Below are 27214 nucleotides of genomic sequence, written 5' to 3'. Positions count from 1 at the left end.
TTAAAACACATAATACTTATATTACATATTTGAAATATTATTTATTTATACAAATAATATAAATTTATTTTTGTAGAAACCACTCTTTTTTCATATAATATAATTATTATAAATATAGTTCATGACAACGCCGGAAGTGCCAATCGGTCTTTAATGAAACTATATTCGAATAATTCTGCGAACGCTTTGTTTCTTTTTCTGTATAATATGCTAAAATAAGTTGTAATCAAATGTTTTTGTGTTTTAGATTGTTCTTTTCAAAATCTCATAAAATATTTAAAACTACTTTACTTTAAAGAATAAATAATTGTTTCACATATTTGTTATGTATGACATAGTATCAGAGTAATTTAACATCTTTGGTGCATATTAGTTTAACTTTTCGAAATCATTAATGAAAAATTATTCATTACTCCACTTTTTTAATTAAATGTTTTAAAAATGTTTGGTTGAAATGATTAAACGCGTTCACTAACATAATCAATTCATTGATTCATAATTAGTAAGTAAGAAGCATTTACCTTTAACTAACATTCACTGTTTGAATTGTAAATTTCCCAGTAGAATTGGGAATTGAATGATTGCTGTTATCTTTGATTTTTAATTTAATATCTTTTTTATTATAAATTTGTTTTTCTACGTTTTGATGTATCAAATTTGTTTGCACATTTGAATCTGTTTCTAGAGACGAATTTTCATGATGAGCTATTTTATTTAAAGAACTTTTTGTATTAGAATATGTACAAGATACTTGCTTTACGAGGACAGGATATGATTTATCTGTACAATTTATACAATTTCGGAAAAAATAATTATGATTTGATACGTTTTGTGGATATAACTTTTCTTCAATTCGTTTGTTTATTACCACTGCTTCAGCAAGTGGTATTGGTTCGGTATATGTAAATGTCTTTTTCCTAGTATCAGTCTTATCACCGGGTTTTTTAATACTAATTGGTCCATTGATAACAGAAACTGCATTACTTACTTCATTTGTAGTTCTTATAACAGGTGTAATATTACCCATTGAATCTAATCTGGAATTAATTTGATCACGAGAATTTACACCAACCATTGATATCTTAGTTGGAGTTTTCTGTATTGAATTAGAAGTAATTCTTTGTATCTTTTTTGGTTTTTGTTTAGATTTTGGTGATTTTATATTTGTTTCAGATATAGTATTCTGTGTGTTGTTAACATCTAAAGGTGGATTTTCTGAATGATGATGTCTAATATGTCGATGTAAATTATCTTTTCTTCTAAATACAGTTTGACAATATTTACAAGAAAATGGTTTTTCATCTGAAATAAATTTTATATATTATTATAACATATTATAATATCTTTTTATAACACCTACCGGAGTGTACAGTTAAATGTCGTTTTAATTCACTTTTAGACAAGAATACTCTGTTACAATGTGCACACGAAAATGGACGATCTTTTCCATGCGTTTTTTTGTGACGAACTAAAAGAGATTTATCTTTAAAACTTTTATTGCATTGATCGCATGTATGTGGTCTTTCATCTGTTAATTCAAAACAAATTATTTAGTTATAAGTATATTATTACTATTCTAATTAGAATGAATTACATATTACCCTTTTATGTACTCATACTTACTTGTATGCGTTTTTAAATGCCGTTTCAAATTAGTTAACATCCTAAAAGTTTTTTCACATGTTTTGCATGAATATGTAGCTGTACTATTATGCACCACTAGATGATTTTTTAAATCATCTCGTTTAGAATATTTTTTGTTACATTTTGTACATTCAAATTGTTTTTCTCCTAAAATTACATTTGATGTATTTACTTTTATTATTAATAACTTAAATATAAAACCTCAATAATACAAATTACATTCTTTTATAAAACTTACTACTGTGCGAGTACATATGTCTATTGAGTTTATTCTGCTGAGGAAATGCTTTTTCACAAAGATTACATTTATATGGTTTATACCCCCTGTGTACCCTTTCATGATATTCAAAGTGAGACCTTTTAATAAATGTTCTATCACAATAAGTACACTGATAAGGTTTAACACCTGTTACACATGCATCATGATAACATTTTCCTTTTTTATTTCGAAAAATTTTGTTACAAATATTGCATTTGTATTTTTCTGGTGTTCCTGGTATTAACACAATATGACTATGATCCAAACACTTTGTGGATTTATTTTTCATTAATTTTTCATTCTTTAAAGACTCTGTTTTATTATCCTATAAAAAAAATCATAATGTATAATTTGATAATTTAGGTATTATAAATGAATTACTAAAGTTACCAAGTCACAAATTTCTGCTTTTACCTCATTACATGATTGTATTACAGCACTGCTGTTTAAATGTGACTGAGTACTTGAAAGCACACTATCAGATTCTACTTTAGAAACATATAACTTATTTGAAACATCATCATCCTTAGTATCAGTTGTAGAAGACTGGTACGTTTCTCTTGTTTTATTAAATATATCTTCACAATATAATTCGTAATTATCAGTAAGTTCAAAATTATTAAGCTTGAACTTTGAATCTTTATTAATAACTAATTCTAAAGGTACTACTTCTTCATTACATATATTACTTTTCTCAGAATTCGAAATATCATTTAAGATTTCTTTTGTTGAAGGTGGATAATCTGAAAAAGAAATAAATTATATAATACTTAAAACCAAACAAATATAATCTAAATATTTCATGATAAATATAGAAAATTTACCATAATTTCCAATATTTTCTATACATTGCACATCATTACAAACTCTGCAGCCTTGTTCTTCATATAATAAACACATACGACATTTAGTATGACCACAATTATCCTTCACAAGTCTTGAACATGATGTATTTAATATTCGTCTACAACTTGGACATTTTTCATTCATTATAAATATTTTCAGTTATAGATTTAATATGATAGTTTATCTATTATGGTAGGTTAAGTTCACTTAAATTTATTTACATGTAACATGTATGAGCATCTTTATTTTTATACTCATAATTGTTTTACTGATACTGATAATTATTCAAGTTATATTATAGGAGAAACTAAATATATGAAATGTTTTTGGATTCAGTGGAACTTTTTTGAGTAGATAAGGTATCAGAAAATATTTGGCTCATGTTCAATTGTCCAATCAGCCTCGAAATATTTGTAAAGTGTTGAATATTAAATACATTTCTTTGTAAATATATTTGCTTTAAACGACAATGTAATAGTAATATTCATAAATAAATTATTTTTCTATTGTACTTTATTTTTGTTCTGTGCATTTATTTACCCAACTATAAATATAATTAATGTATTGAAGTCGGCTGTGATTATACGTATACCCTACAATACATATACAACGCATTTTGTGTACAAGATAAGGAAGGATAGGGTTATGGCCACTTTCAAATGTAAGTTCACCAGAGTCCATAACTGCGAAAAGACCAATTTTCGTTCTTCACGCATCTCCAGTACGCATCTTCGCCCTGATTGGCGATACTCCCAAACGAAGTGGAAAGCGATTAGCAGAGAGCTCGCTGCGTTCCCCCACCATCTTCCAACCTGCGCGTCGCAGTTATGGACTCTGGTGAACTGCGGTATAAATACAAAACGAATAAATATATGTATCAAATAGATATGTATTTATAAAAAACTAGCTTTTTATTTAAAAAAAAAGCGGTATGAATTAAAATATAAGTCTACCAATTAAGGAATATTGTTCTCAGATGCTGTATACAATTATACATCATTATTTATTTGTAACAATCATTCAGTATTGTTAATTTCTTTGAAAAGCTATTTCAGCTATTGTTCAAAAGCGCACTCTATTTATGTATAATAAAGTGGTATTTAATTTATACGATGCGATTAGTTTTATTTGAAATTTAATTGTACAAAACACCTTACACTTCGTTCATTTATAAGAGGATAAAAAAGGAAATACTGTCCGCCTGCGTCATTCGCCGATTATAATGCATGAATGATTATTTTGCTATTCTGATATTCTCACTTGAATATCAAACGCACCTTTGTATCGGTTGTTAGGTTTTATATTCAAACAATTATATTAAGTTAATATTCTGTACTTACATAATACAGAATTTATACGGATTCTTACCAAGAGTCTTTAACGCGTTTAGTGCAACATACGGTTTTTATAAATATTTTTCAAAATATCTTAACCAATCTTTTAGATTCAATAATTGTAACTTTTAATAAGTTATTATTGTATCTGTTAGGTTTTGAAACTTAAGTCTTAAAATGAAAGACGGCAGCAGATTGTTATCAGTTCTCTTAAGGGTTTCTGAGAAAGCAGCAAATATTGCAAGAGCTTGCAGGTATAATGAAGCTTTGTTTAAATTGTTAGTGCAAGAAAAATCAGAGGAAGAGAAGAATCCTCGCTTCTTTCAAGATTTCAAAACCTTGGCTGATGTTCTTATACAAGAAACCATTAAACATGAGATTGGATTAGAGGTAAGCCATTAGAATATTTCATTCTATACACTTATGCTTTGTAGCTTACTTTAATTTTACATAAGAAAATATTTATAGAGAATTAGTTTCCAGAATTGGCCAAATTAGTACAAGGAGAAGAAAGTAATACATTCAGCAATGCTATGGGTGAAACTATAGTGGTCAAAGTTTGTCCTACTGCTGAGGAAACAACTCAGTTATTAGCCAAAGTGATGGGCAGTGACATTGAAACTGCAGAATTATTGGCTACAGAAGTTCATAAAGATGTCCAATTGTCAGACATTCCAGTGGTAGCAGAATTACCACTTAATTTTGATATTAATGTTAATGATCTTGGTATATGGATTGATCCAATTGGTAAGAAACACAATAATATGATTCAAATGTCCTACAGTAAACTAGATAATTTGCATATAATAGATATATCATATTAATGCTATTATTTATGTTGAAACCATGTGTGGGAAATTTATATGGTAAATATTTTTATTTGTATACTTTTTATTCTTCCACAAATCTTTCCTCAGTTTCTTAAGTTTTCTATTCTGTTATATATGTTATTATATGAAATTATTTATTTGTTTTATAGTTTAATAAAGCATGCCTGAGGAGCAATTTGTGGAACTTTTGTAGATTCAACTGCAGATTATATAAATGGAGGTGAAAATGTGGATGGTGTTACTGGTGTACATATGAGTGGTTTACGCTGTGTCACTGTCTTAATTGGAGCATACTTGAAAGACACAGGTGTACCAGTTGTGGGAGTAATTAATCAACCGTTTTACACGAACTTGGACTCGCAGTAAATAATATAAAATATATGTACATAATATTCAGTAAGGTGTTGATCCTTAAGTGTATTTCGTTATTTATTTAACAGGTGGAAAGGAAACTGCTATTGGGGATTTGTGGAAAATGATATTAGAAAATGTTCTATAGACCAAGAATCTACTGATAAAAAAATAATCGTTCTTAGTAGAGTGGAAGATGCTAATGTAAAATCGAAGTTGTTAGACGCTGGATTTACGTTAGTAGAAGCGGCCGGGGCAGGGTATAAAATACTAAGCGTTGCTCTTGGACATGTTGATGCTTACATTTTATCTAAAGGCTCCACATATAAGTGGGACACTTGTGGTCCTCAAGCTCTTTTACGTTCTTTGAATGGAGGTATTATCGAATTTCGAAATTTTATCAAAGATCCTGATTCAGATTATGTGGATGTAAAATATTTATCTACGTCTTTCAATTTTTCAAATAGCAATGGCTTAATAGCATATCGGAATTTTGAAATTTTGTCAACATTGAAATCTATTTTGTGCAACTAAATGTTTTAAATATAAGTATAGGGTGTTTCTGATCTAATGGTACAGCTGGAAAGGGGATGAATCTACATGAATAAGTAAGTCGAAAATGTAGAGTCATATTTTTTCCATCATTTTAAACTCCATCACAATTTTTTAAATGGGGTGTCTTTTGTACAGTGTCTGATGTTGGTGAAGGGAAATAAAAATGGATGTACAATGACTACAGATACAAAAAGACTGAATATGCCTTTGTTCTCGAGAAATAATTTTAGAGGTCCCAGATATCCCCGGGTGAGCTTAAGTTTGCAATTGGTATGACAGAACAGACACAATTGAATAATTGTTTGACAAACTTGTATTTTAAAAAGACCACCATAATTCATTTTTTAAATTCGATACCAGCGCCATCTATCCCAATGTCGCGGAAACTAGTTGGCAAATAGTTTCTGCGATATCTGGATAAATGACGGTAGTGTTTCTACCTATCGATCGGTAAATTGTCGAGTAGTTTGCGCTGTTTTCGAAGAGATAGAGCTACGGTCGAATTTGAGACCCTTTGGCGGGAAATTTAATTTATAATTAACGTGTGACGTTATCAAAGACTGTCAACTTGCGTTAGACTATTACACTAAAAGTGTTTTACATTTTTATACTAGAATGGAGCAGAAGGTGCTCGTTCACAAAGCACAAATTTAAGACTCCTCGAAAACAAAGGCATGTCGAAAACAAAAAGCTCATTCTTAGCACCTAACAGGAGATGGTGTTACGTTTATTTACGCTAGAGTACTTATTTAAAAATATAAATTCATTTGGGAACCAAGCTTTATATGATAAAATGTCACTTAACATTTTCGACTCAATTTTTCATATAGATTCACACCCTCTTCAGTTATGCTAGTAAGTCGGAAACATCCGATATTTGAATTGTTGACGATATTTCAAGATGATTATTCATTTAACGAGAGAACATACCTATTTCGTGCATCTAAGAAGTACTCGCGTCAAAGGTTATACAGGTACTGAACATAAGATCGCTGAGCACGCGGTTCGCTTCCACAACGCGCATGCGCAGACAAAGCATGCTTGAACCAATCAAAATTGATGTGCGCAGCACGAACGAAAACTCGTACATAATACAGATATGGTCTCTCGTTATGAATAATTTAAAAACAAATGCAATTTTATTGAATTATTGGATAGATAATTTTGTCGTAAACAAGTGATGTTTTCATTTCCACTTCAACTCGAGATATTGGTGTTTTTTGATAATTAGATAAGGTATTAATGGTACTTAAAGCAAAATAATTGTGTGTATTATTTTATTTATTGCTATTTGCTGTTTAAATGTGGCAGTGATAATATGATTGTGATATTATGAACACAAAACTGTAACAGTGTAATAATTTAAAATAAACAGAAATGATTAAATGAATTTTATGTATGAACTTATTTACCCTTCGAAGTTTATTCTATGGCGGTATAATAAATAATAGGCTACTTTTTTTGCAAAAAAAAGGATAAACGTCACTTACTTGTTAGAAAAAAAAGCGCTGATTTTTCTTGCATTCGTGGAGACTTTTTACTGGAAGTGAACTTTCCGACAGGATGATTGAGTGGAAGCTGATAATTTTAAAATAAATTACTTTAAAAACAATCAAAATGGAAGTAAATATTTGTACAGTATTTTTTAATTCTTTTTACATTTTGGGAACAATCATTATTTAATAAATAAATATATTCATATTTATTAAACAATATTTCGTTCCATCATTCAGAAGCCAATAAATACAAAAATGATAAAATCACATTTATTTCTCAAATGGAAGCTTAGTCCTTTAATTTTCAAAAGCTTTCATGAATGAAATCGTTGTATTTTTAATTATAAATTGTTATAAGTTCCCATATACCCAATTCTCACATATTCTTCCACTTTACACATTACCTTTTTTTTTTAAATTAATTACACTTATTCGACGCGTAATCATATTCATTGTAATTTCAAAGGTCCTTCAGAGTTGCTCTTCTGAATGGGACTCGAGACAAGTAAACTGTCGTTGCAATGGTTGAGTGCACGGTCGGAAGGAATCATTCCGGAAACTGGCACTTCTTGCTGGTGCAGTATGGCTTCCGTTTGTTTTACGACGAACGCTGATATAGGTCGTGCATGTATTCATACGACGGAGAACAGAATGACCCGAACCATCCAGACCTGAAATATGATTAATAATAACTCCTTAAAACGACAACTTACCTTTTGTATCTATAGAAAATAAAAATCATTAATAAGAAATTTAATACCATTGCATTTTCTTTGATTAACATTACCCTTTTCCCTTATGATTAAATGTTATTTAATTTTATTTAGAATAAATTTTAATTTTTGAACCAAGTATATAAATCAATGGGGTATATAAAAGAAAAATCCAATCCTAACGTAATTTATGTTATTAATAAATTTTGAAAGGGTTGATATAGTGCTATATGTTTTATATACATATGTACCTGTTAGGGGAACACCAATTGTACTAGCATTGTAATTGTTATTATATTGTCTATTTGTACGAAAAATCCGATGAGCTCCAGGTAAACGACCGATCGCAATTATAAAGCCACTACGAAACCTGGCGTTCATCCAGCAATAAATTACTGGATTGTAACAGGAGTGTGACATCGCCAACCAATGAAGGGCCATCCATACCAGAGGAAGTCCAGCCCAATTGTTTAGGGCTTCATTGTTATCCATTATTAACTGAAAGTAAAGACGATTGAATTCTGATGAATTAACATGATTTTTCAAATAAAAATAAAAGAAGCAAACATTTGAATATTATAAATATTGAATCAGCGAATTAATGAATGGAATGAGTAGTTAATGAAAGATTTGTTGAAAATTTCTAATTACTTTTGCTACTGAATTTTTAAGTAGAACTTTAGTTAGATACAATTTCATCCTTGTTCTTAACAGCATTATAGAAAATTTGAGGGTGTCGTTTCTCCTTCAAAGACATCAACGCGTAATTTTCTCTTTCACCTACTATTTACTGTTGTTCTCATCGTCCTCTTCATAAATAGTACAAAATTAAAGATAAATAGGGAATTTAGGATAAGAAAATGACACGACTGGTAATAGAAGGAGTAGAAATTTTGATGACGAGAATTATTGTAAAATTGGTTTTCCTAATTGGTAAATTAGATCCAATTCATTGAATTGTCATCTATTTCAAGAATACAAATTGAAATATTTATTTTACGAAATGGGCCACTTACCATCAATATGTTGAATGGGAGCCAACAGATAGTAAATACTATCACGACAGTCACCATCATCTTCACCATCTGAAACAAACAAAATATCAACAGGTTAGAATGAAACTTGATCTATAATTAATTATACGTTCATTGGTTTCAGTGATAATTAAAATCAAGATGTCTATTTAAGTATCGCTTATGATAACTTTATTTTACATAAAAATTAAATTTCAGAATAATATCATCGTAGTATAATTTCCAATTAATTTTCCAATTTTTATCTTAGTATTTTCATGATCATATTTCTTGTCTACGTAATAGCCACTGAAAATATGAGGCTGAAAAAAAATACGAGTGAAACGTGCAACTGACCGAAATACGGCCAGCACGTAAGTTAAAATGGCAATTCTATATTTCCTTTTTTTTTTATAAGGGAAAACTCATATGTAGGTTATTATGGTTAATATTTTGCGGTCTGGTTGCTACGAGCTTATTTCACTATATGTATCCTACATTATTGTGGATAACAACATCGTTCCCACGAGAAAATTTATAACTACATATTAAGGTTTAATATAGTCGTGTTTGTAAATGGACTTAATTATTTTGGAGGCCAGAAACAAATAAAATCGTTCTCTTTCTTAATTTCTTAATTGTTACATTTTATTCCATCTTTAATACTTCAAAGCTTTAATTGTCAAAACATAATAGCTAAATTTTAACTCAAGAAGTATTTCGTTTTTCTCTGGTCCAATTTACCGAGTTCATATTGTCTTGACTTCTTATATCCACTCTTTCTCGTTGTCTAAGGATTAATTTTGATAGATACAAACGTTCCCGCTAATGCAATCCATTCTGTAAAAATCAACTGTAATAAATTTCATGGCTCTAATGTCACTTCTCATCACGGTTATAAATACAAATTTTAGAACTGCTCTTAATCATAAAAGAAATAATCGATTCTTATGAGAAGGTCATTTTTTAACCCCTTAGACATCGGGTCACTGAGAGAGAAATAAATTAAATTTAATTTCAGACCCTCCTTCATTCTCATTTCATAAATTCCAAATTATCCCCGTTTCTTAAATACCTATATAAAATTCTTTTATTAAAAGATTCGTCTTGTACTTCACATTATTTTCAAAGAAAATATTAATTATGAGAATTTAAAGCAATTAATGAACTATTCTTCGCAATGATTATGTACCTTGAACCATTCGAGTATCAAGGATAAAGATGATGTTATGACATATCGTTTTTCAATCATTTAATAATCATTTACCGAACCGATCCATGGGAAACGTTAAGAGAATTCTAATTGCTCGACTCATTCAGATCATTCGAAACGTTAACTTAATAGGTGGTAGCGTTATTAAGTTAATTGCCGTGAAAATGACTTTGAAAACTGATCAATTCAGTATTGATACTTAAGCATCATCTACTTTTTATTTCATTTGAATTGCAATATCTTCTTTGATGATGTATTCATTTATTCCTCTTCTCTCTTTTTTTTTTTATTCTATACTACCTTTTATTGCTGCTATATTAAAAAACTTTAATATATCATACTAAAGGTACAATCAATGTATGAAGTTTTCTTTCGATGCAATATCAACACTACATGCTTCTCCCTTAGTTCCTTTTATATATTCTAGTTTCCATATTTGTAGATATCGTTGCTGTCATAGGTGAATATCGATTTCCAGACATATGTAGTTCCTTAACAAAGGGATGTTATACAGGGTGCCCCATAAAATTGGGCTAAGTTACATCTTTAAAATGATAGAAAATAAAAGAAATATTATTAAGAAAAGCTATGCATTAGCAGTATAATGCGGAAAAGTATGATAAACATGTATCTCTTTCTGGCAAACTACCTTGTAGATAGCTCAAAAAGGTGATCTGTAATCGTATGTTAACCAGAATTTTCTTTTACGACAGTTTTACGACCTCGTTGAAAACTTTATCTTAAAACCTTTCAGTTGTTTATCATCCTACCTCCGATACACGGTGGCATATTAAAAAATTTTATACGTTACAATGGTGTTTTATGCTGCATGTCTTTTTTATGGTACTCCATGTCATAAGTTCCATGTCCATCCGATCGTTCGATTTCCTCGTAAACTTAGAAAAATTTGATTCCATTTCCCGTTTAATCGATGGGAAAACAAAGTGTTGTATAAAATGTGCTTTAATCCATCCTCCATTTATTTATATTGAATAATGAGCTGATAACAAGAAAAAATAGAATGAACAAAGTTGATGGAAATTTAATGACCTCAGATAAGATTGAACTAATTAAATTAAGTAATTGGAGTTATCGTGGCTTTTAAATTTGAAAAAAAAGAAAAGGCACAGAATTAAATTGTAATTAATAATCTAATATTCAAGTCTATATTTCTGTTATCAATTCTTAATTTTTAACGACGTACATATACGTGGACGTAAAATATTGACGAAATGAACACCTCTTCAGAAACTTGGAAAGTTGCAAAGCAACGAAATTCGAATAGCTTTGGGCGTGTTCTATAATATCTGGAATATAATCTGAGATAGGGTGAAGAAATTTGTTGAGTAAAGATATTGGAAAATTTACGTGTACGTGTCCTGAAAGGAATTATAGGCCACCCTTTCAACAAGAACTGAGAGAAATCGTTCCATCGGACAGGCGATAATTTTAATTGATATATTGTCTTGCTTATATCACGAAAACACGCACAGCGTTTATTAGCGAGATTCCTTTTTATAAATTTTCATTGAACATAAATTGACGAAATGGTTATAAGAATTGACATAAGATTAATGGAATACCGATATCCATCGCAGTCGCCTTCGATTAGCTGTAATATTTTCAGGTGATATTTGATATTTTGCAGGTATACTGCATTTGTTATTGTTATTATGAATACGCAAACTGAATCACACTAATAATCAATGATACGGAGCAAATACAACACATTCATTTTAACTTAATTGCTTATGCTTATTAACAGAGATAACATCTCCTTCTTATTTATTCCGGGTCGTCAGTTTGCTGCAGTTTTACGTGTGCCACGTATTTGGACGCTAAGGTAGCATCGCTATTGGTAAAAAAAAATTGTATAAAAATTGTTTAATTAATTTTTATACTGATTTGAACATAGTAATTCAAACAAATTATAACTACTATTATACAGTTACAACAAAAATGAAGTTTTCTGTTCGTTAACATATGTTCAAAATTGCTACTTAAAATAGTAAAACACAGTTTTCTATTATATGTATATTTAAAGCTAAAGATAGAGACGATTACGATGAGTCATTTGCTCTTGAATTAATAGGCTATTAATAGTGAATATACAAATGTATCAAACGAAATAGTTCTTTTTACAATGGAACAATGTAATAGCTTTTAAAAAGCTACAACTGTTAATTTTGAACATATGTATACTGTAAATAAAGCAAGCAAAATATTTTTCCTTTCTAACAAACTTTATAACTTTGTTATATAATATATTTTTTATATGGTTTAATAATAATATTAATATTAAAATTGATATTAAATAATAGAATGCAATAATATAAAATAATATTATTATTAAAAATTTAACTATTATTTTTGATAATTAATATTACCTGACAGTCAACATGTCAAATTTAAATTTTGGGTACTTCAAATTGACAAGTATTTGTTATGTTCAGTTGTTTTATATAAGTCAGAGAAATATGAAGATATAACGAATAAATAAGAGTAGATACTGTTAATTACTATATTGTTTTGACTTAATAATAGGCTTTCTACGTTATGATAACTCAGTACATAATATTTGGTTACAATTTAGATACCTACAAACGTGGAAGTAGTAATTTACAACCGATAGGGTAAAAGTTCACGAATAATAGTTTGCATAAATTATCAAGTTGTTCTATAAAAGTGTCAGCAGAGTAACTCCAACGCAGTATTTTGAAGACCCAATTCTACCATAAACATGGCCAACTATTGTTCCTTCATTTTCCTGCTATTAGCAACTTGTTTATTAACAGGTAAGTTACCAGGTAATTATTCTTTCCGTCACACAATCTTAACTATGCAAAATAAGACAAAAAATAAACAGCATTTCAAGTAAATGTTATTTTGTTGGATAAAAAGTATTGAAGTAATAAAAAATAAAGAAATCATTTTATTTAAAAAGAAACGCAAAGATCTTCTTTATTCAAAATTTATTTCAAAATTTACTTTTTATGATGACGATTATTAATTTGTTTTTACCATTAGTTGCAGATGCCGCAGATAATGAAACAGATTATTTGAACAGCGTTTTCGTACGTTTCTATATAAGGTAATTAATTTTTTGCATGTAATTAGTAAAATAATTATTAGAGAATCAATAACTTAATGATATTTGTAATTACAAATTTTCCGTTTCCAGAAATGGCACATATAAGGATGTAAACTTAAACGAAACAGTTGATTTGGTACCTTTATTTAATGAAAGTGAACCGGTAACATGCTACATACATGGTCATTCTGAAAATGTTGATGGATACAGTACACTGTCTGTAGTAGATGGTAAGTTCTTAATTAAATTCAGAGAAATTATTATTTTATTCTGAATTACTTCAACCCTTGAATGGCATACAATTTAATTTTAAATTTATCTCCCGTTCAAAGAAGAATTAATTCCACTTTTCAATTTATCGAGAACACCAATGTTCTTTTTTTAATTTCATTAATCAAATTTTTGCAGGTCTTTTAAATTACACAAATGTGAACACACTGGCATTAGACTACAGGAAAATTGCCGGATTACCTTACCCGTTCTCCGTAGCAAAAATTGCAGCTCTTGGTAAGGTAGTAGCTAAAGTTATAGATCAAATAGTAGAAGCTGGTGTGGATCGCAAAAAGATACATATTATTGGACACTCATTGGGCGCTCAACTTGCTGGATATATTGGTCGCAATGTAATTGCAAGTCTTCCCAGAATAACAGGTAATTTTATAAATCTTTGAATTTTAGTAACAAATGTTTGGTATTTTGGGGTACTAATGTGACATCAAATTATGTCTTTAGGAATTAGTTTTGAAAAGAGAATTGTATTAAAAATTTGGCTAATTATTATTTAAATAAAGGAGAAAGTTATTCTAAATCACCCCAGCTACCACCCCCTTATAGGACACCCATCCGTCACCGAACATCCTACATATTAATTGAATAATTTTACAGGTTTAGATCCTGCTGGCCCCTTGTACTACGCAATCAATCCACATTTAAGTGCTTCTGATGCTGACTTTGTTGATATCATACATACAGATGCTGGTTTCTTCGGTTTAGCTTTAGCAACTGGTACTGTAGACTTCTTCCCTAATCGTGGTAGTAGACCACAGCCGGGATGTACAGTATCGGGATTGTTAAAGGGCCAAGATGGTTTGAATTATTTACTTATTTTCAAACAATTTAAATTCCTTTTCTTTTTTTTTGCACCATTTGCTTCCCTGCATTCATCCCTGACATTTTCTGTTCAATAATTTTTTAAAGAAATTTGCAATTATTGTTATTGTAATCAATAATCTTGTATCTTTTTCTTCTTTCTACTAATTTTCATTATTATTACTAAAATTCATTATTTACTAAAATTTCATTATTATTGATTACAGAGTTATGTAGCCATCACAGATCGTATCTGTACTACGTAGAATCAATGAAAAACAGACATGCCTTTGTGGCTGAGAAGTGTTCGAACATTTTGAAATTCGCTACTGCACAATGCAATTCAAATGAAAAAGTTATTATGGGCTATGACACTCCAACTTCAGCGTTAGTATAATTTATTTTTCAATTTACGAGTATGAGACAAAAGTATGGTAACAGCTGGGCAATAAGTAATGAAGAAAGTAAAATAATTCATTCTTCAACTTGAAGGAAAGATCAAAAGATTTCTTATTAATAATTAATTTACAATATTTCATTTCATACTCATTTTAAATTAAATGAATTGTTAAAGTGCTTTTGTCCATTTCTTCTTTGTATATTTTCAATTTAAAAGGGGATAATACCAATATTGCCTCTTTCAGTATAAATTAATAAATGATTATTTTATATTTTTAGTAATGGGAAGTTCTACCTTATAACAAATTCAACAGAGCCTTATGGTCTAGGGATCGACGGCGCAATAGGCAACAGCACAACAACGAAATATTCGATTTCAAATTTGATTAACTCACTTCTATAATAATACATATATCTTCCTAATTTTAAATAAATTAGATTTTGAAGCAAATGTAACGTGAAAATGATTATAAAATAGATTTGTTTGAGAAATTATCCAAAGAATTGTATGTGATTATATCATGTATTATAACGTCCAACAAGCAATGCTTCTTTCTCATTTAATGAACAAGGGTGGAAGAATACTATTGATGTTTAACTGCTCTCATATATCACCTACATATTGGTCATTTTTTTCCTATAACTATATCCCATAACCCATTATTCGCAATATTTATCCCTGTCTCAAATAATTCATGGACTCATAAAGTTTTTTCGATAAATAGCTTTCTTTCTTCATTTCTTCCTTTATAAGTATGTTATATAATTTCTAATCCTTGTTACGAGTGACCATGGTGGTCGCTAAAATTTTACTTCCTGCAAATATTTCCCGGTAACTGTTCCCCAAATTGCCAAATGAAACGGCGTGGGATATCCCTTGGTTGTATTACGAGCACATTCAGTCATTTATCTCGGCAAGGAAATGGGATGGGGTACTGTATTACTGGATAAAGTCGATTGAACGTGCTTTCTTCTTTCTCTTATTTGCCCGATATTCATTGCTCCTCGTTGCAATGTATCCTAGATCTATGTAGTCACCATATATATTGAGAATTATACAACGTGAAATCAGTTACCAGTAAAAATGTTCCAGTGCCAAGATTTTACAATTTTAGATCCTCAATGCCGTTAATTAATTTATATTTAATATTTAGATTTAGGAAATTTTTAAATTATTACAGAGAGTAAAGAGGAAAAGAAATATGAAGTATGCTAGCATCAAGTAGCTTCTAAAGATCATAACCGAGGATACGTTTCTTTTCAATGGAAAGAAGCGTCGAATAAAAACAAGATTTGCTGCAGACGTTGTATCTTCTGGGTCAATTTCACAAAGTACCACTTTATCATCGCTTTCTTGTTATATGTATGCGTTTGACTTAAGTGCAACTTTTCTCTGCACTCGCTTCTGATTTAATCAGATTACATAATGTTTCTTTTATGGATGGTTTTTCTACCGTTTCTCACGCAGCCGAGTTAGCAATACCGTACAAATAGAGGAAAATTCTTCTACTTTAGCCACTTTTATGATAAATTTATCCTGATATTATTATTGGCACAATTATTCATTTCTGGGTGAATTCCTCAAATGTTATTAACCCTTTGTTATTTCCCCTACAGGCAAGCATTGCAATAATTGTCGTTCATAGCGAAAGAGTTAACATTCTATCCTGCTATTTTTCATCTACTTTTTCTCTTTACGATTTAAAGGTCTAAAACACTGCAGTGAGACGACATGAAGATAAATATACACATTTTTTACCTTCGTTATGAATTATGTAAAAAACTTTTATACATATACAGACTTGAGTAATTGGTACTCTTAGCGAATTTTTTACCTCTGTTTATAATGAAAACTGTTATCATGCTTCCAGAATTCAGCAAGAACATCTGGTGGACTAAAATAAGCCATAAAGAAGTCCGAAGAAATAAATTTTGCTGCTGTGTCTCTACATTACTTTCTATTTTCCTAAGACGATGTACGATTTGAAAATGACATATTTCTTTCATTAAAATAAATTGAATCTTCTATTTAAAATTTTGAAAATGGAAACCCATGCATTCTTTCATTTAAAAAATGCTATCAAAAAGGTTTGGTTATAGTTATATTACAAGATATGAAAATATGCCTCATTATGCAATTTTGCAAACTTCACCATATGATGTATAACTCACCTTTCTCTTTGATCGAGCCATTCTCTGATCTCTGACATTTTCAGCTTCCCCGGGCGGTCTTTTGCCCCATACCATAACAGCGATACTGGTATATGTGAACACTAGAACCATTATTGGTATCACGTACTGGAGAACTAATAACGCGATAGAGTAATAATATCTGTAACATAGAAGCACATGGCCAAATGACTTACAATGTTGTATGGAGTAATCGTCCTTCCATACAACTTGATTCCCTAAGCTCTAGAGTTTAGACTCTGGACTCTAAACTATAATAACCCTTCAGGTATAAATTTCATGATAAACTACCATCAAACAAGACTAACTATTTAATCCCTTGCCCTAGGATTTTTTTTAGCAATTGAGTATATTAGAATTGGGTATCTAATTTTTCTATAGAAAATTTTAATTTTTTGAATATTAATTAATAATTTACCTGTTTTCCATCGATGGCCACACTTCCAGGCAGACGTACTGATTACACCTTTCATACCGTAACGAAGGTTGGGAGAGCTTTGAAACCACAGCAATCGGAAATGATATCACCATAGCAAGAATCCAAACTCCAAGAATCAAGAGCTGAGCCTGTCGTTTGCTCAGCCTTGGCCTCAAGGGCCACATGATAGCTATGTAACGATCTATGCTGATTGCGACCAGAGTATATGCACTCACTAAAACAGAGACTGCCTGAAAAAGAAGTGTTAGATACATTGAACACCCTACATACGTGTAATTTTTCATCCACAATCTAGTTTTGGTAGGGTGAATGTACATACAAATATTTGCAGGTTTATTTAAATATTTAAAATAAATAACAGTTAACTGTATAAATGTCAATCAATTTTCATGAATATTTATTGCGAATCACCAATGTTTCACTCACTACGTATATTGACTTTACATATCAATTAAAGGTACTCGGAGCTGGTTCCCGGATTTAATAATCAATTTCATGATTGAAAGGCTATTAGAGTGTGTATACATTGTCTTTAACAAGGTATTAAAGCGAGAAGACATTTCCATAATGCAATTAAATATAAAATATTTTTATTACATAAAATTATGGATAAATAATAGGGGCGGACTGAGACTTAAATTTATTCCGGGGAGTTAGTGACACGAAGGGCCTTTTTGTAGAATACAAACTAATCAGAATAAGAATTGCGTAAATTTAATTAGTATATTTTACTAATTTTAATTAATTAGGCCTCGAATCCTTACCAGTCCGCCCTTGGTAAGTAGAATTAAGTCAGAATTAAGTAATATTACACGGTTGACATTCTTAATTAAGCTGGAGGATGTGACTGACAAGCTGTTGGAGAAGAATTTATATTTCAAGGAAATTTCAGCTGATGTTATGGAAACAGGGTTATACGAATTCACTGGTAAACTGGTGGATAATGCCCAGAAGCGAGTGGAATTTGGAACAGCAACGATGGGATTCAGTATGTACCTAAACTGAATTCGAAATGAAACGTGGAATCGAAATGCATCGTTTCAACAAGCCGTTCCAAACTGATCAGTTGCATGTATCTTCCAATTAATTGTATCGTTGTACGCGGCTTCCGAATGTATTAAATCGGTTGTTTTATCAGAAACAGATGATACGAACTTTCAAAAAGTTTCGCTTTAATACGCTTTGATCCCATGTGCACTGTCCAAATTTCAATGCAACTGGTTGAACATGGTTTTTCTACTTTTGTGTTTTTTCATTTCAAACGAGTTGCTTGGAATATGATGCAGAATTTACATTTTTATTAAATTATTAAATTTTTAATAACATACTTTTAATAATTTATTAGGTAGTACCGATTAGAAATTGCACTAATCTATCAGATATTAATAATTAGTAATTCTTCTAATTAGGAATTTTACTAATTAAATTTTTACTATTAGGTAGTAATTTTAATATTAATTTTGCTAATTAGACATTTCTCTGACTAGAAACCAACATGCTATTACAATGAATCCAGAAAATAAACTTTTAATATTCAATATATAAAATTTGTGTTCAAAGTCCGCAGCAGAATTAAAAACTTGATCCATTTTCCTTGAAATTATTTTACGTATGAATTCATTAAACGTACCTGCAAATAATTCACAGTGGGACAAAGTTCTTCTCCAAACGGCCAATACTGTAGTATGAAAATACTGATGAAGCTGGGTGGTATGCAGAACAGAGCCATGAGGATGTCCCCAAAGGCAAGGTTCACGATGAAGAAGTTTGTTACAGTTTTCATCCGAGGGCTGCTGTGCACAACGTAGCAAACTAGACCGTTTCCGGTTAACGCGACCACGAAAACAGTACTGTAGAAGAAATAAATGATCCCTTTGAACCAATCAGTCGAGAAGATTCTGTATGTGCCCACGAAAGGATCGCAACCAATCACGTCCAATAGATTCGTGATGTTCAATGATTCCATGTCCTGCAGGTTCATCAACGTATAATTTCCTTGATAGTTCTTCATGGCAACACGCGTGTGTAGAATATTCTGATCTGAAAGCAGAAGAAAAAAATGTTATTAGGGAAAATTAAATGGTATCGAAAGAACCTGTTGGGAAATCATATACAAGTTAACATGGACAGGTTGGTGTACACAATGGTGTTTGAAATTGAGACGTTAACTCATTAGAAGCTTTTCGCTAGTAATCCCAGCTCTGCATGAATGTTTATTCATCCATGAAATTGAACAAATTTGCTTTCCGAAAGAGGCAATTGCAGCTAAAGTTAATTACGATTTTCAACATTATTTTTGTATCTCCTGAACGAAACACATTACGCATCTGTCATTTTATAATTGTCTTACTATATGATATGTTTTTCATTTCTATCGAAAGCGTTGATTTTGTGGCTGCCTAGTCCGTTATTTTAATTGTTCAATTATTGGCAAGTATCAAGCTCTTCATCGAAACTTCATTAATCTCCGTCGCAGGGGGATTTATTAATGACCGACATAGATACTATAAATTCAAATGTACTTGCCAAAGGATTAGGATTACAATTTCAGCATATGCCGCCAACACCGACGGAGTTTAACCGCGTTTTCAACTAATTTAACTCCCGAGTTGCCGATTACGAATATGCAACATCTTTAGAAACTTTAACGCCACAATATCAAGAAACTTTTTTCAATTTCCACCTGCGAATTGCACGAGGATTCAGTTTCCGTAAATTAAATTCCTTTTGTGAAACTGTTGCGTTGTTTCCAAAATAAGACAGAACTGCAGAGTTTTTATTTTAAATTACAGTGCTGCTATCAAAATGTAGCTGATTTTTATCGATACAAAAAAACATTTTTAGAGTGCTAATTCAGTTTCCAATTTTTATTTATTTATTTTCCCAATTTCTTTTCAATTTAAAATTACGTACACATTCGCGCGCTGATTGTTGCAATATAAAAGGGACATACGTTTGATTGACGTATACAAAAGTTAGCTAACAAATATTTAGATTGTTGCTGATGGTCGATGTTTGACGGCCGTTTGTTCGAGGATTAATTTTCCCTACATAATACCCACGCTTTTCTTTTTTCATCCCCAATATCGATTTCCGTCGCGTTAAATTCGGAAATTGTTGCTTAAAGTGATTTAACGCGCACGAATTAAACCCGTTTAAACTTTGAAGATAAATTTGATTTCCATTCGTAACTAGTTCGCGTGCCATTTATCGGTGTCGGAAAAGAGATATTTACAGCGGTCGTATTAGACTATTAAATGAATTTACATCTCGTTGGACTCATTGTCGCGTCTCTCTCGTGCCTTAGATTTTCAAAATCGCCACAAAATATAACTTTATCGTCCGTGTTAAACCGAAAATTTACAGGATTTCGGGAACTGGTTCAGGAAATGGTAAATTTGGAAACGTGAAAAGTCTGACATGAATTCGTGACATAAAAGTATTTCAAAATGGCACTTATGGCACGTCAATTTGAAGCTTAAAACCTTCTGAAAATTTCTATATGAATGACTCATTAATATTCCTAATACAAAATGCTCGACCGTCGATCGCAGCAAACAATAGAATTGCATCAGGTTGCTGAAATGGAAAAACGTGAAAATTAACACGTGTATGAACATTGTTTCAATTCTATCCGCTTTCAACCGACGTTTTTACTTTGCCACCTTGAAATTCGAATATTTTTTTTCTCCGTTTCGCAGCATGTCAATAGAGGCGAGTAGATAAAAAAATAAAAAGAAACCCGACAGGGCCTGCATAGTTAAAGAAGCCCGGATGGGAGAAATTGTCCCTTTGTCTTTTCAAACTACAACGTCTCTACAAAGTGCAGCACGTAGTTTGAAAATATCTTTGCGTGTCACACTCATAGGGGATAGGTGCACTATTTTTTTGAAATGCACCAAACGACCCCTGTTTACATTGCTAAATAATTTCTCTTTGTATAGTGAATTTCATAACTTCGTAGCAACTTTTAAACATTTTGTGTGGGAAATAAAAATCTCTTTTTATTTTTGTTTAATCAACCCTGGAACCAGAATGGAACCCAAAGTATCTTCCGTGACATTTGATCGAAAGACGCGCGTATCTTTCGCTGCTTTTGTTCCCCCATAAAATTAATTAACTTCGTTCTAATGCGAAGCGAGTTTCTGATCGATTTCGCGAGTGTTACCGACAGTTTGCAAATTTTACACAGTAGATTATCCGTGTATCCACTGCGTAAACCTCGGCAACGTGACGGACATTAACGCGTAACCATAACACTCGAGATATCGCGTGCCACTAAATTACAGACGAGGGTACGATCGATATTTGCTAATGCTGCTAAGACAGTAGAATTATTCTTGGCGCAATTTAACCTCGGAAAATCTGTGTCTCCAAAGTGTGTAGACAAGTAACAACAGCAAAACCATTGGCAAACCAGCTTATCGCGACCAACGTACGAAACCCTGGCCATCTATCAAATGAACATTCTTTATAGCTTATGTTTTTCAAAAGAAATGGAAATTATGTTATAACAAAAAATCACCATTTTAACGGTGGAGATTCAATTACAGATAAATAGTTTCTTATTTTTAACGTTTTGGCTGCTATGGACCATAGTATTTATTAAGGTCCCTTAACATAGGGGAAAACTCTGTATAGATAGAGGGGAAAAGCTTAAAAACTTCCGTGTAACATTTGTTCCAAGTTAGTGATTCTATATCAGATAAGATAATATTTTCTGTGTTATGTTATTATTATCACGCGTATCTTTTTCGAAGTAGGTTTTCTTTTCATAGGAAACTGTAGTTATTCCAACCTTTCATCTCTGTGAGCACCCTTCGAACTCTGCCTTTTAAAACATGGGCTACTTTCTATCAGAAATTATGACCCTTTGTGACTCCTTTCAATGTCTAAACCGGAATGAAACCACCTAGGGCTAAATCTAGCGAATAGGGTGGTTCTGATATCCTCGTTCAATTCGCCAAAAAAATAGGATCGTGTATAACAACACGTTATTGCAATGAATGGGTTCAGTGTTTCAACTTTATTCAATATTTTGACAGTTTATTGATTCTACGTCTTATCAAAAATTTTGCGTAGTTCTTTTATTCTATATGAATAAATATTGTGGAAAAAATTGCAAGGGCCTTTAAATAGAAAAAAAGAGATTTGTAAGAGGAGAGAAGAAATGATTTTTAGGATCAGTTTAGAAAATAAGAAGAAATTAAATATTAAATTTACATATATTCTAAATTGAATGATTATGATTACTAAATGTTTATAGAACCATTGCTGGTTTGCGCTTAAGTAAAGGCACAGAGATCACCGAAATTCATTTATTGTTCTCATAGATTGACAATGTTATCGTATTAAATGCGCAAGTTGGCAAAACGAGGGGTCGTAGATGAAATGAGGGTAAAATTGTCTTGGTTGAACAAGTATGGGAAACATGAGCGCACAATTTCACTTTACTCCAGGCTTAGAGCTACGGGATAGAGTGTCATTTACAGCTGCGAACACGACACTTACCTAAAAATTATTTCAACACGGAACTGCATTTACCCAAGAAAATTACTTCTTCGTGAAAGCATCGCGAAATTTATGCGATTTTTGGATACCATTTCTGTTTACCGGATTAACTCGCTTTTATCCTTAGTTAATTGGTTTCCTCCTTGCAAATTTATCATACCACGTGCAAACAGTAAATTAAACAAAAGTAATAAGAGTATAAGATTATCTTAAATTCAGGGAATTTTGGAAAAAAGTAATACTTCTTCATGGAATCAATTTCTGGGTAAAGGGTAGGTGATAACAATACCGTGGCTATTCTATTTCAGTGAATTTACGTCCAGTAGACTTCAAAGTTAAATTTCCAATGAACGGAAAACGATACGAATTCGATCTGGAAATTCAAAGAATCGTAACGAGTTATACGGAAACTAACTGATAAAATAATTTCTCTGAAGCATTTTTAGGATTTTCGAGGGTCTAAAAATTTTGCATTGAAAAGGAAAGATTATGTCGAAAGATATTGAATAAACCTTGGACTTCGTTTAATTGAATTCTTATTTCATTTTGATGAATTTTTGTTCTTCTAATTCTAGATTTTCCAAATTTCAAATTTTCTAAATTGAAAACTATCAGATCCTAAAAATTGAAAAATTTCTAAGGAACCGAGTCCACTCCAGAGGGTCCAAGTTCCATCAATGAATACCACAGCTATTATTTCTAATAATGTTGGCCCACTTACAAAAAGTAATAACATCTATTGGGGACACGTCAAAACTTCTGTAATTACTCAATACAATGGATCAAGTTTATCAGAGGGAACCCATTAACTTTTTGAAAATTGAATCTCGTATCAACTTACGCTCATCTGTTTCAAATTACGTGGTCCAATGCGAAAAATATTCCTATTACATAAGTATGATACACAAGTTAGTTATGTAATAAAAAGTTATGGAACTTCGTGTGTAAACGAGTATTCTAAGAATAAAGGTAACCAACGTCACTACAGGATGATACGTCAAAATGTGTTTTAATAACTCGTTAAAATTTGGAAATGTTAAAATTAGATACCTAGTAAGTTGTACTATAAAACTAAGTATTATACGTAGTTTCAGTTTTCCAATTATTTTTCTGTTGCTAAATATGCACCTTTCAAGATGCCACTAACTTCCGTCGAATGGACATCCGATTCGCCTGGAGGGAAAAATAACTGAGCAAGAAGAACGCTTGACAGTTTCCCGATATTCGTAAAAGGAGGATTTGAAAGGCGCTTGCTAAGATCTCTGTATCTCGCTTTCGATGTCGTTAACCGATGATTTTGCGAAATATTCTATAACTGCACGTCAATAAATGATAACGATGAATCTACACTTTCTCGCGGTAAAAAGCCCGTAACAATACGCTTGTTTCGCCATTACGATCGTTAAAGGGCAATAATCTTTTTTGTTATTTCAAAAACGATTCCATTACCTTGAAATAACTTATCTTTAAAAGATTGCCTGAAGTTATTGAAATTTTTATTACATTGTATTTTTTATTTATCACAAATCTATTGATTTTAGAAGCAGACTGAGATTTAAACTTTTATTATTACATATAATAATACACAAATATGTACATTTTTCTTTTAACGAAATATGATGTTACACAATGCTACGTTGTACTCGCGAAAATAATGTGAAAAGCGACGATTTTCAGTTGTAGACATTGAAGGACAGATACGCGAGGTATCTTGTCCATCCTGTTGCATGGATAACATTGTGTCGCATGATATCTCGTACGCGGATGTGAAAAGGTTTTATAATATTAATGCCACTTGGAAATTCTTTTACTTCTTCTTTTTTTAGTTATTTGATTATATTATATTTGTGGTGGTATTTCGTGCATTAATATAGAAAAGTAAATGTTTAATGATCAGTTTATATCAACTTCAAAGAAATTTTGCTAGAATTTGTTTTTCTACCTGCTCCTAAAAATATCAGTTTTACAGATGGTTTATGCATAAGATATTCAAACTTTCGGTTAAGGTTTAAGCCGTTCGAAAAAGAAATTTTTAGCAAATTTATTAATTCATTTTAATTATTTTAAATAAGAATGTAATCATCTAAATACTAAAGTATCATAAGAAAATACTATCGTACCTTCATTCATTTTTTCAAATAACGATTGGAGGAATAACTTAATTAATAAAGTTACTGATGGGGTAGGAAAAGAATGGTATTTAATTTACTGAAAAATCTTTGAAGAAACTAACTAACTTTTAATTAATTAAAAGAAAGAGCCTGGAATTTAAGTTCCAGGTATTATTAAACAAAAGTTTCTTTTGCCTAACTTTAAATAATAAATTTAAAAATTATTATCCAAATGAAAATAAATGAATAACAAAATAATTATCAATCTAACAGATTTACCATTTATTATTCCAGTGCATGTGTGGTGTGCAACCTGTCGCGGCTTAAAGTTTCAACGAGGGAGTAAAACTTTCTAAGCCAGAAGCTGACTAGAAGTATAAAAGTTTGCGAATTTTCTCACCCTGTTGTGACGATGAACCCGTAGGATCCTCCTCTTCTAACATATTTTTTTTCTTTTCGATTTCTCAACAGCTGCTTCTTGTTTCAGACTGAAATCTCACACTGTCACATCAAAGATCGTTCAAAGAACTTTCCACCAGTTTTCACTCCACCTCAATCCTTCCTCTTCTTCTATCAACAAAAATCTTTAAATACTTCAAAACACTAATTTTTCTTTTATATTAAAATTATAAAACCATTTGTTACACAATAAACGCGTATTAATTTGTATCATTAATATGTGGGTTTTGAATCATCCTTGATGCACTTGGATCGATAACATTAACAGTAATACCCTCTTCATTATCCATGATAATCATTACATATTTAATTAACGATCAACAGCATTGATACAGAACTGATTCGCCTTAGAGGAGTTAATTTCATGCTAATCAAACATCCATTGCATAATATAATCAAACAGTTAATTAACTCCCATGGATCATCGATAGTGATCTTCCTCGACTCAGAGAATTTTTTTCAGGCCCGCAGCTCAGAATATTTTATTTTACAAAAATTTATATTAGACGAGATACGTAAAATAATAGTTCTTTCACTTGTAAACAACATTTTCGTGAAAAATTTGTCACCTGTAACGGTAGCGCGAGATAAAGTTTCACGAAGCGCGGCTACCGGCAGACTGCTAACTTTACTTGAAGGAACAACCAGCGGGTCAGAAACGCGCACCCTTGCTGCGCACCCCTATTGCAAACGTTATATTTCATTTATTTTTGCTTGAAATAACTTCGTATTTAACTAGAGAAAATATACTGGACAGTAACACTCGAATCGAAACCTTCCTTTAAAGTAAATTAAATACAAGTGTATGCAAATCGATGAAGAGGTAAGGAACCCTTAAATTTCGAGGACTGTCAAATTTTGAGGACTAAAATTCTACAATTCTGAAATTGTAAAACTCGAAAGTTCTAAAATTCAAAAATTTTTAAATTTTTAAACTCCAAAGTTCCAAAAATTTTTTCCTAGGGAAGTTAATTCATTTTTTTACACATTTATGAAAAGATTGAAAATCGCTAATCTAAATAATATATATTTCTTAATTATTTAACAATTAGTGAATATCGGTGAACGATTTAAATGAAAAATCAAACCAAAAATACTTCGAAAACTACTGCACAGGAGTACACCCTTTTGATTTGAACTTCCTAATTAGCATAAATTCATTGTTACGCGAACCGAATGGAATTTCGGAAGTAGGAACACCTAGTGGAAACTGCCATCGCTTTGATCTCATCTGTCTTCGCGAAGATAGGATGAAAGACGCGTCTCGTTATTTTTGGAACGTTCGTTTCGGAAACGTCAACCGGATCAGGGTCATGGACGAGATGGGCACAGAGTGAACTATGCATTTGTTCGATCTGTTCATTTCCTGCATGCAATTCCTTTCGTTCGGCCGAAAGAGGAAGCCTCGAAGCCTCAATTGGCGAAGTGAATTTACAAACTCACGGTTTGCGGGGAAATAATCAGCTTTTGTTATCGGTTATCGGAAGATGATATTTTGCATTTTTTATGCAATAGATAAGAAATATAACGTCCGGATGGATTTAGAATGTATTTGATCATGAAATTACTTCGTATAAAATGGAAAATGAAAAAATATCGGGTATCATGTAATCTGGTGATACAAGAAGTTGAAATTCTATACCAAAAAATGAGGAAAAAATAGAATGAAAA

General features: G+C 31.2%; 4 protein-coding genes across 8 annotated transcripts; 2 read left to right on the top strand and 2 right to left on the bottom strand.

Annotated features, from left to right (window-relative positions):
• Positions 1 to 47: 47 nt before the first annotated feature.
• Positions 48 to 7212, bottom strand: LOC114873939 (zinc finger protein 578-like). 3 transcript variants are annotated; one of them, XM_029182743.2, is made up of 7 exons: positions 6750 to 7212; positions 2728 to 2873; positions 2318 to 2646; positions 1883 to 2228; positions 1624 to 1791; positions 1361 to 1528; positions 49 to 1302 (listed from the first exon to the last, which is right to left on the bottom strand). In XM_029182743.2, the coding sequence occupies exons 2-7, from the start codon at positions 2801 to 2803 to the stop codon at positions 524 to 526; spliced, it is 1866 nt and encodes a 621-aa protein (XP_029038576.2). In that variant the 5' UTR covers positions 2804 to 2873; positions 6750 to 7212; the 3' UTR covers positions 49 to 523. The 3 variants fall into 3 exon arrangements, with proteins under 3 accessions (XP_029038575.2, XP_029038576.2, XP_029038577.2); XM_029182744.2 differs by lacking the exon at positions 6750 to 7212 and adding an exon at positions 3290 to 3489; XM_029182742.2 differs by lacking the exon at positions 6750 to 7212 and having other exon boundaries at positions 48 to 1302; positions 2728 to 3489.
• LOC114873942 (inositol polyphosphate 1-phosphatase) lies at positions 3650 to 7209 on the top strand. 2 transcript variants are annotated; one of them, XR_003789015.2, is made up of 5 exons: positions 3650 to 4473; positions 4560 to 4830; positions 5107 to 5275; positions 5354 to 5872; positions 5955 to 7209. XR_003789015.2 is itself a non-coding variant. In XM_029182751.2 (5 exons), exons 2-5 carry the CDS (start codon positions 4261 to 4263, stop codon positions 5796 to 5798), a joined length of 1098 nt encoding a protein of 365 aa, XP_029038584.2. In that variant the 5' UTR covers positions 3650 to 4150; positions 4239 to 4260; the 3' UTR covers positions 5799 to 7209. The 2 variants fall into 2 exon arrangements, 1 of the variants encoding a protein (XP_029038584.2); XM_029182751.2 differs by having other exon boundaries at positions 3650 to 4150; positions 4239 to 4473; positions 5354 to 7209.
• A 327-nt stretch (positions 7213 to 7539) lies between the features above and the next one.
• Positions 7540 to 26144, bottom strand: LOC114873943 (RYamide receptor-like). 2 transcript variants are annotated; one of them, XM_029182754.2, is made up of 7 exons: positions 25485 to 26144; positions 19093 to 19502; positions 17442 to 17692; positions 17006 to 17165; positions 9045 to 9113; positions 8280 to 8526; positions 7540 to 7986 (listed from the first exon to the last, which is right to left on the bottom strand). In XM_029182754.2, exons 1-7 carry the CDS (start codon positions 25525 to 25527, stop codon positions 7787 to 7789), a joined length of 1380 nt encoding a protein of 459 aa, XP_029038587.1. In that variant the 5' UTR covers positions 25528 to 26144; the 3' UTR covers positions 7540 to 7786. The 2 variants fall into 2 exon arrangements, with proteins under 2 accessions (XP_029038587.1, XP_029038588.1); XM_029182755.2 differs by lacking the exon at positions 25485 to 26144 and adding an exon at positions 24423 to 24600.
• Positions 12070 to 15328, top strand: LOC114873944 (pancreatic triacylglycerol lipase-like). Its single transcript, XM_029182756.2, has 8 exons — positions 12070 to 12112; positions 12848 to 13049; positions 13282 to 13345; positions 13436 to 13575; positions 13754 to 13996; positions 14231 to 14431; positions 14662 to 14821; positions 15113 to 15328. Exons 2-8 carry the CDS (start codon positions 12995 to 12997, stop codon positions 15234 to 15236), a joined length of 987 nt encoding a protein of 328 aa, XP_029038589.2. The 5' UTR covers positions 12070 to 12112; positions 12848 to 12994; the 3' UTR covers positions 15237 to 15328.
• Positions 26145 to 27214: the final 1070 nt, after the last annotated feature.

The sequence above is a fragment of the Osmia bicornis genome, chromosome 11 (assembly GCF_907164935.1).
Source record: "Osmia bicornis bicornis chromosome 11, iOsmBic2.1, whole genome shotgun sequence".
NCBI classification, from domain to species: Eukaryota; Metazoa; Arthropoda; class Insecta; order Hymenoptera; family Megachilidae; genus Osmia; species Osmia bicornis.
Note: the sequence above shows the minus strand (reverse complement) of the source record. Positions and strands in the feature narration are given on the sequence as shown.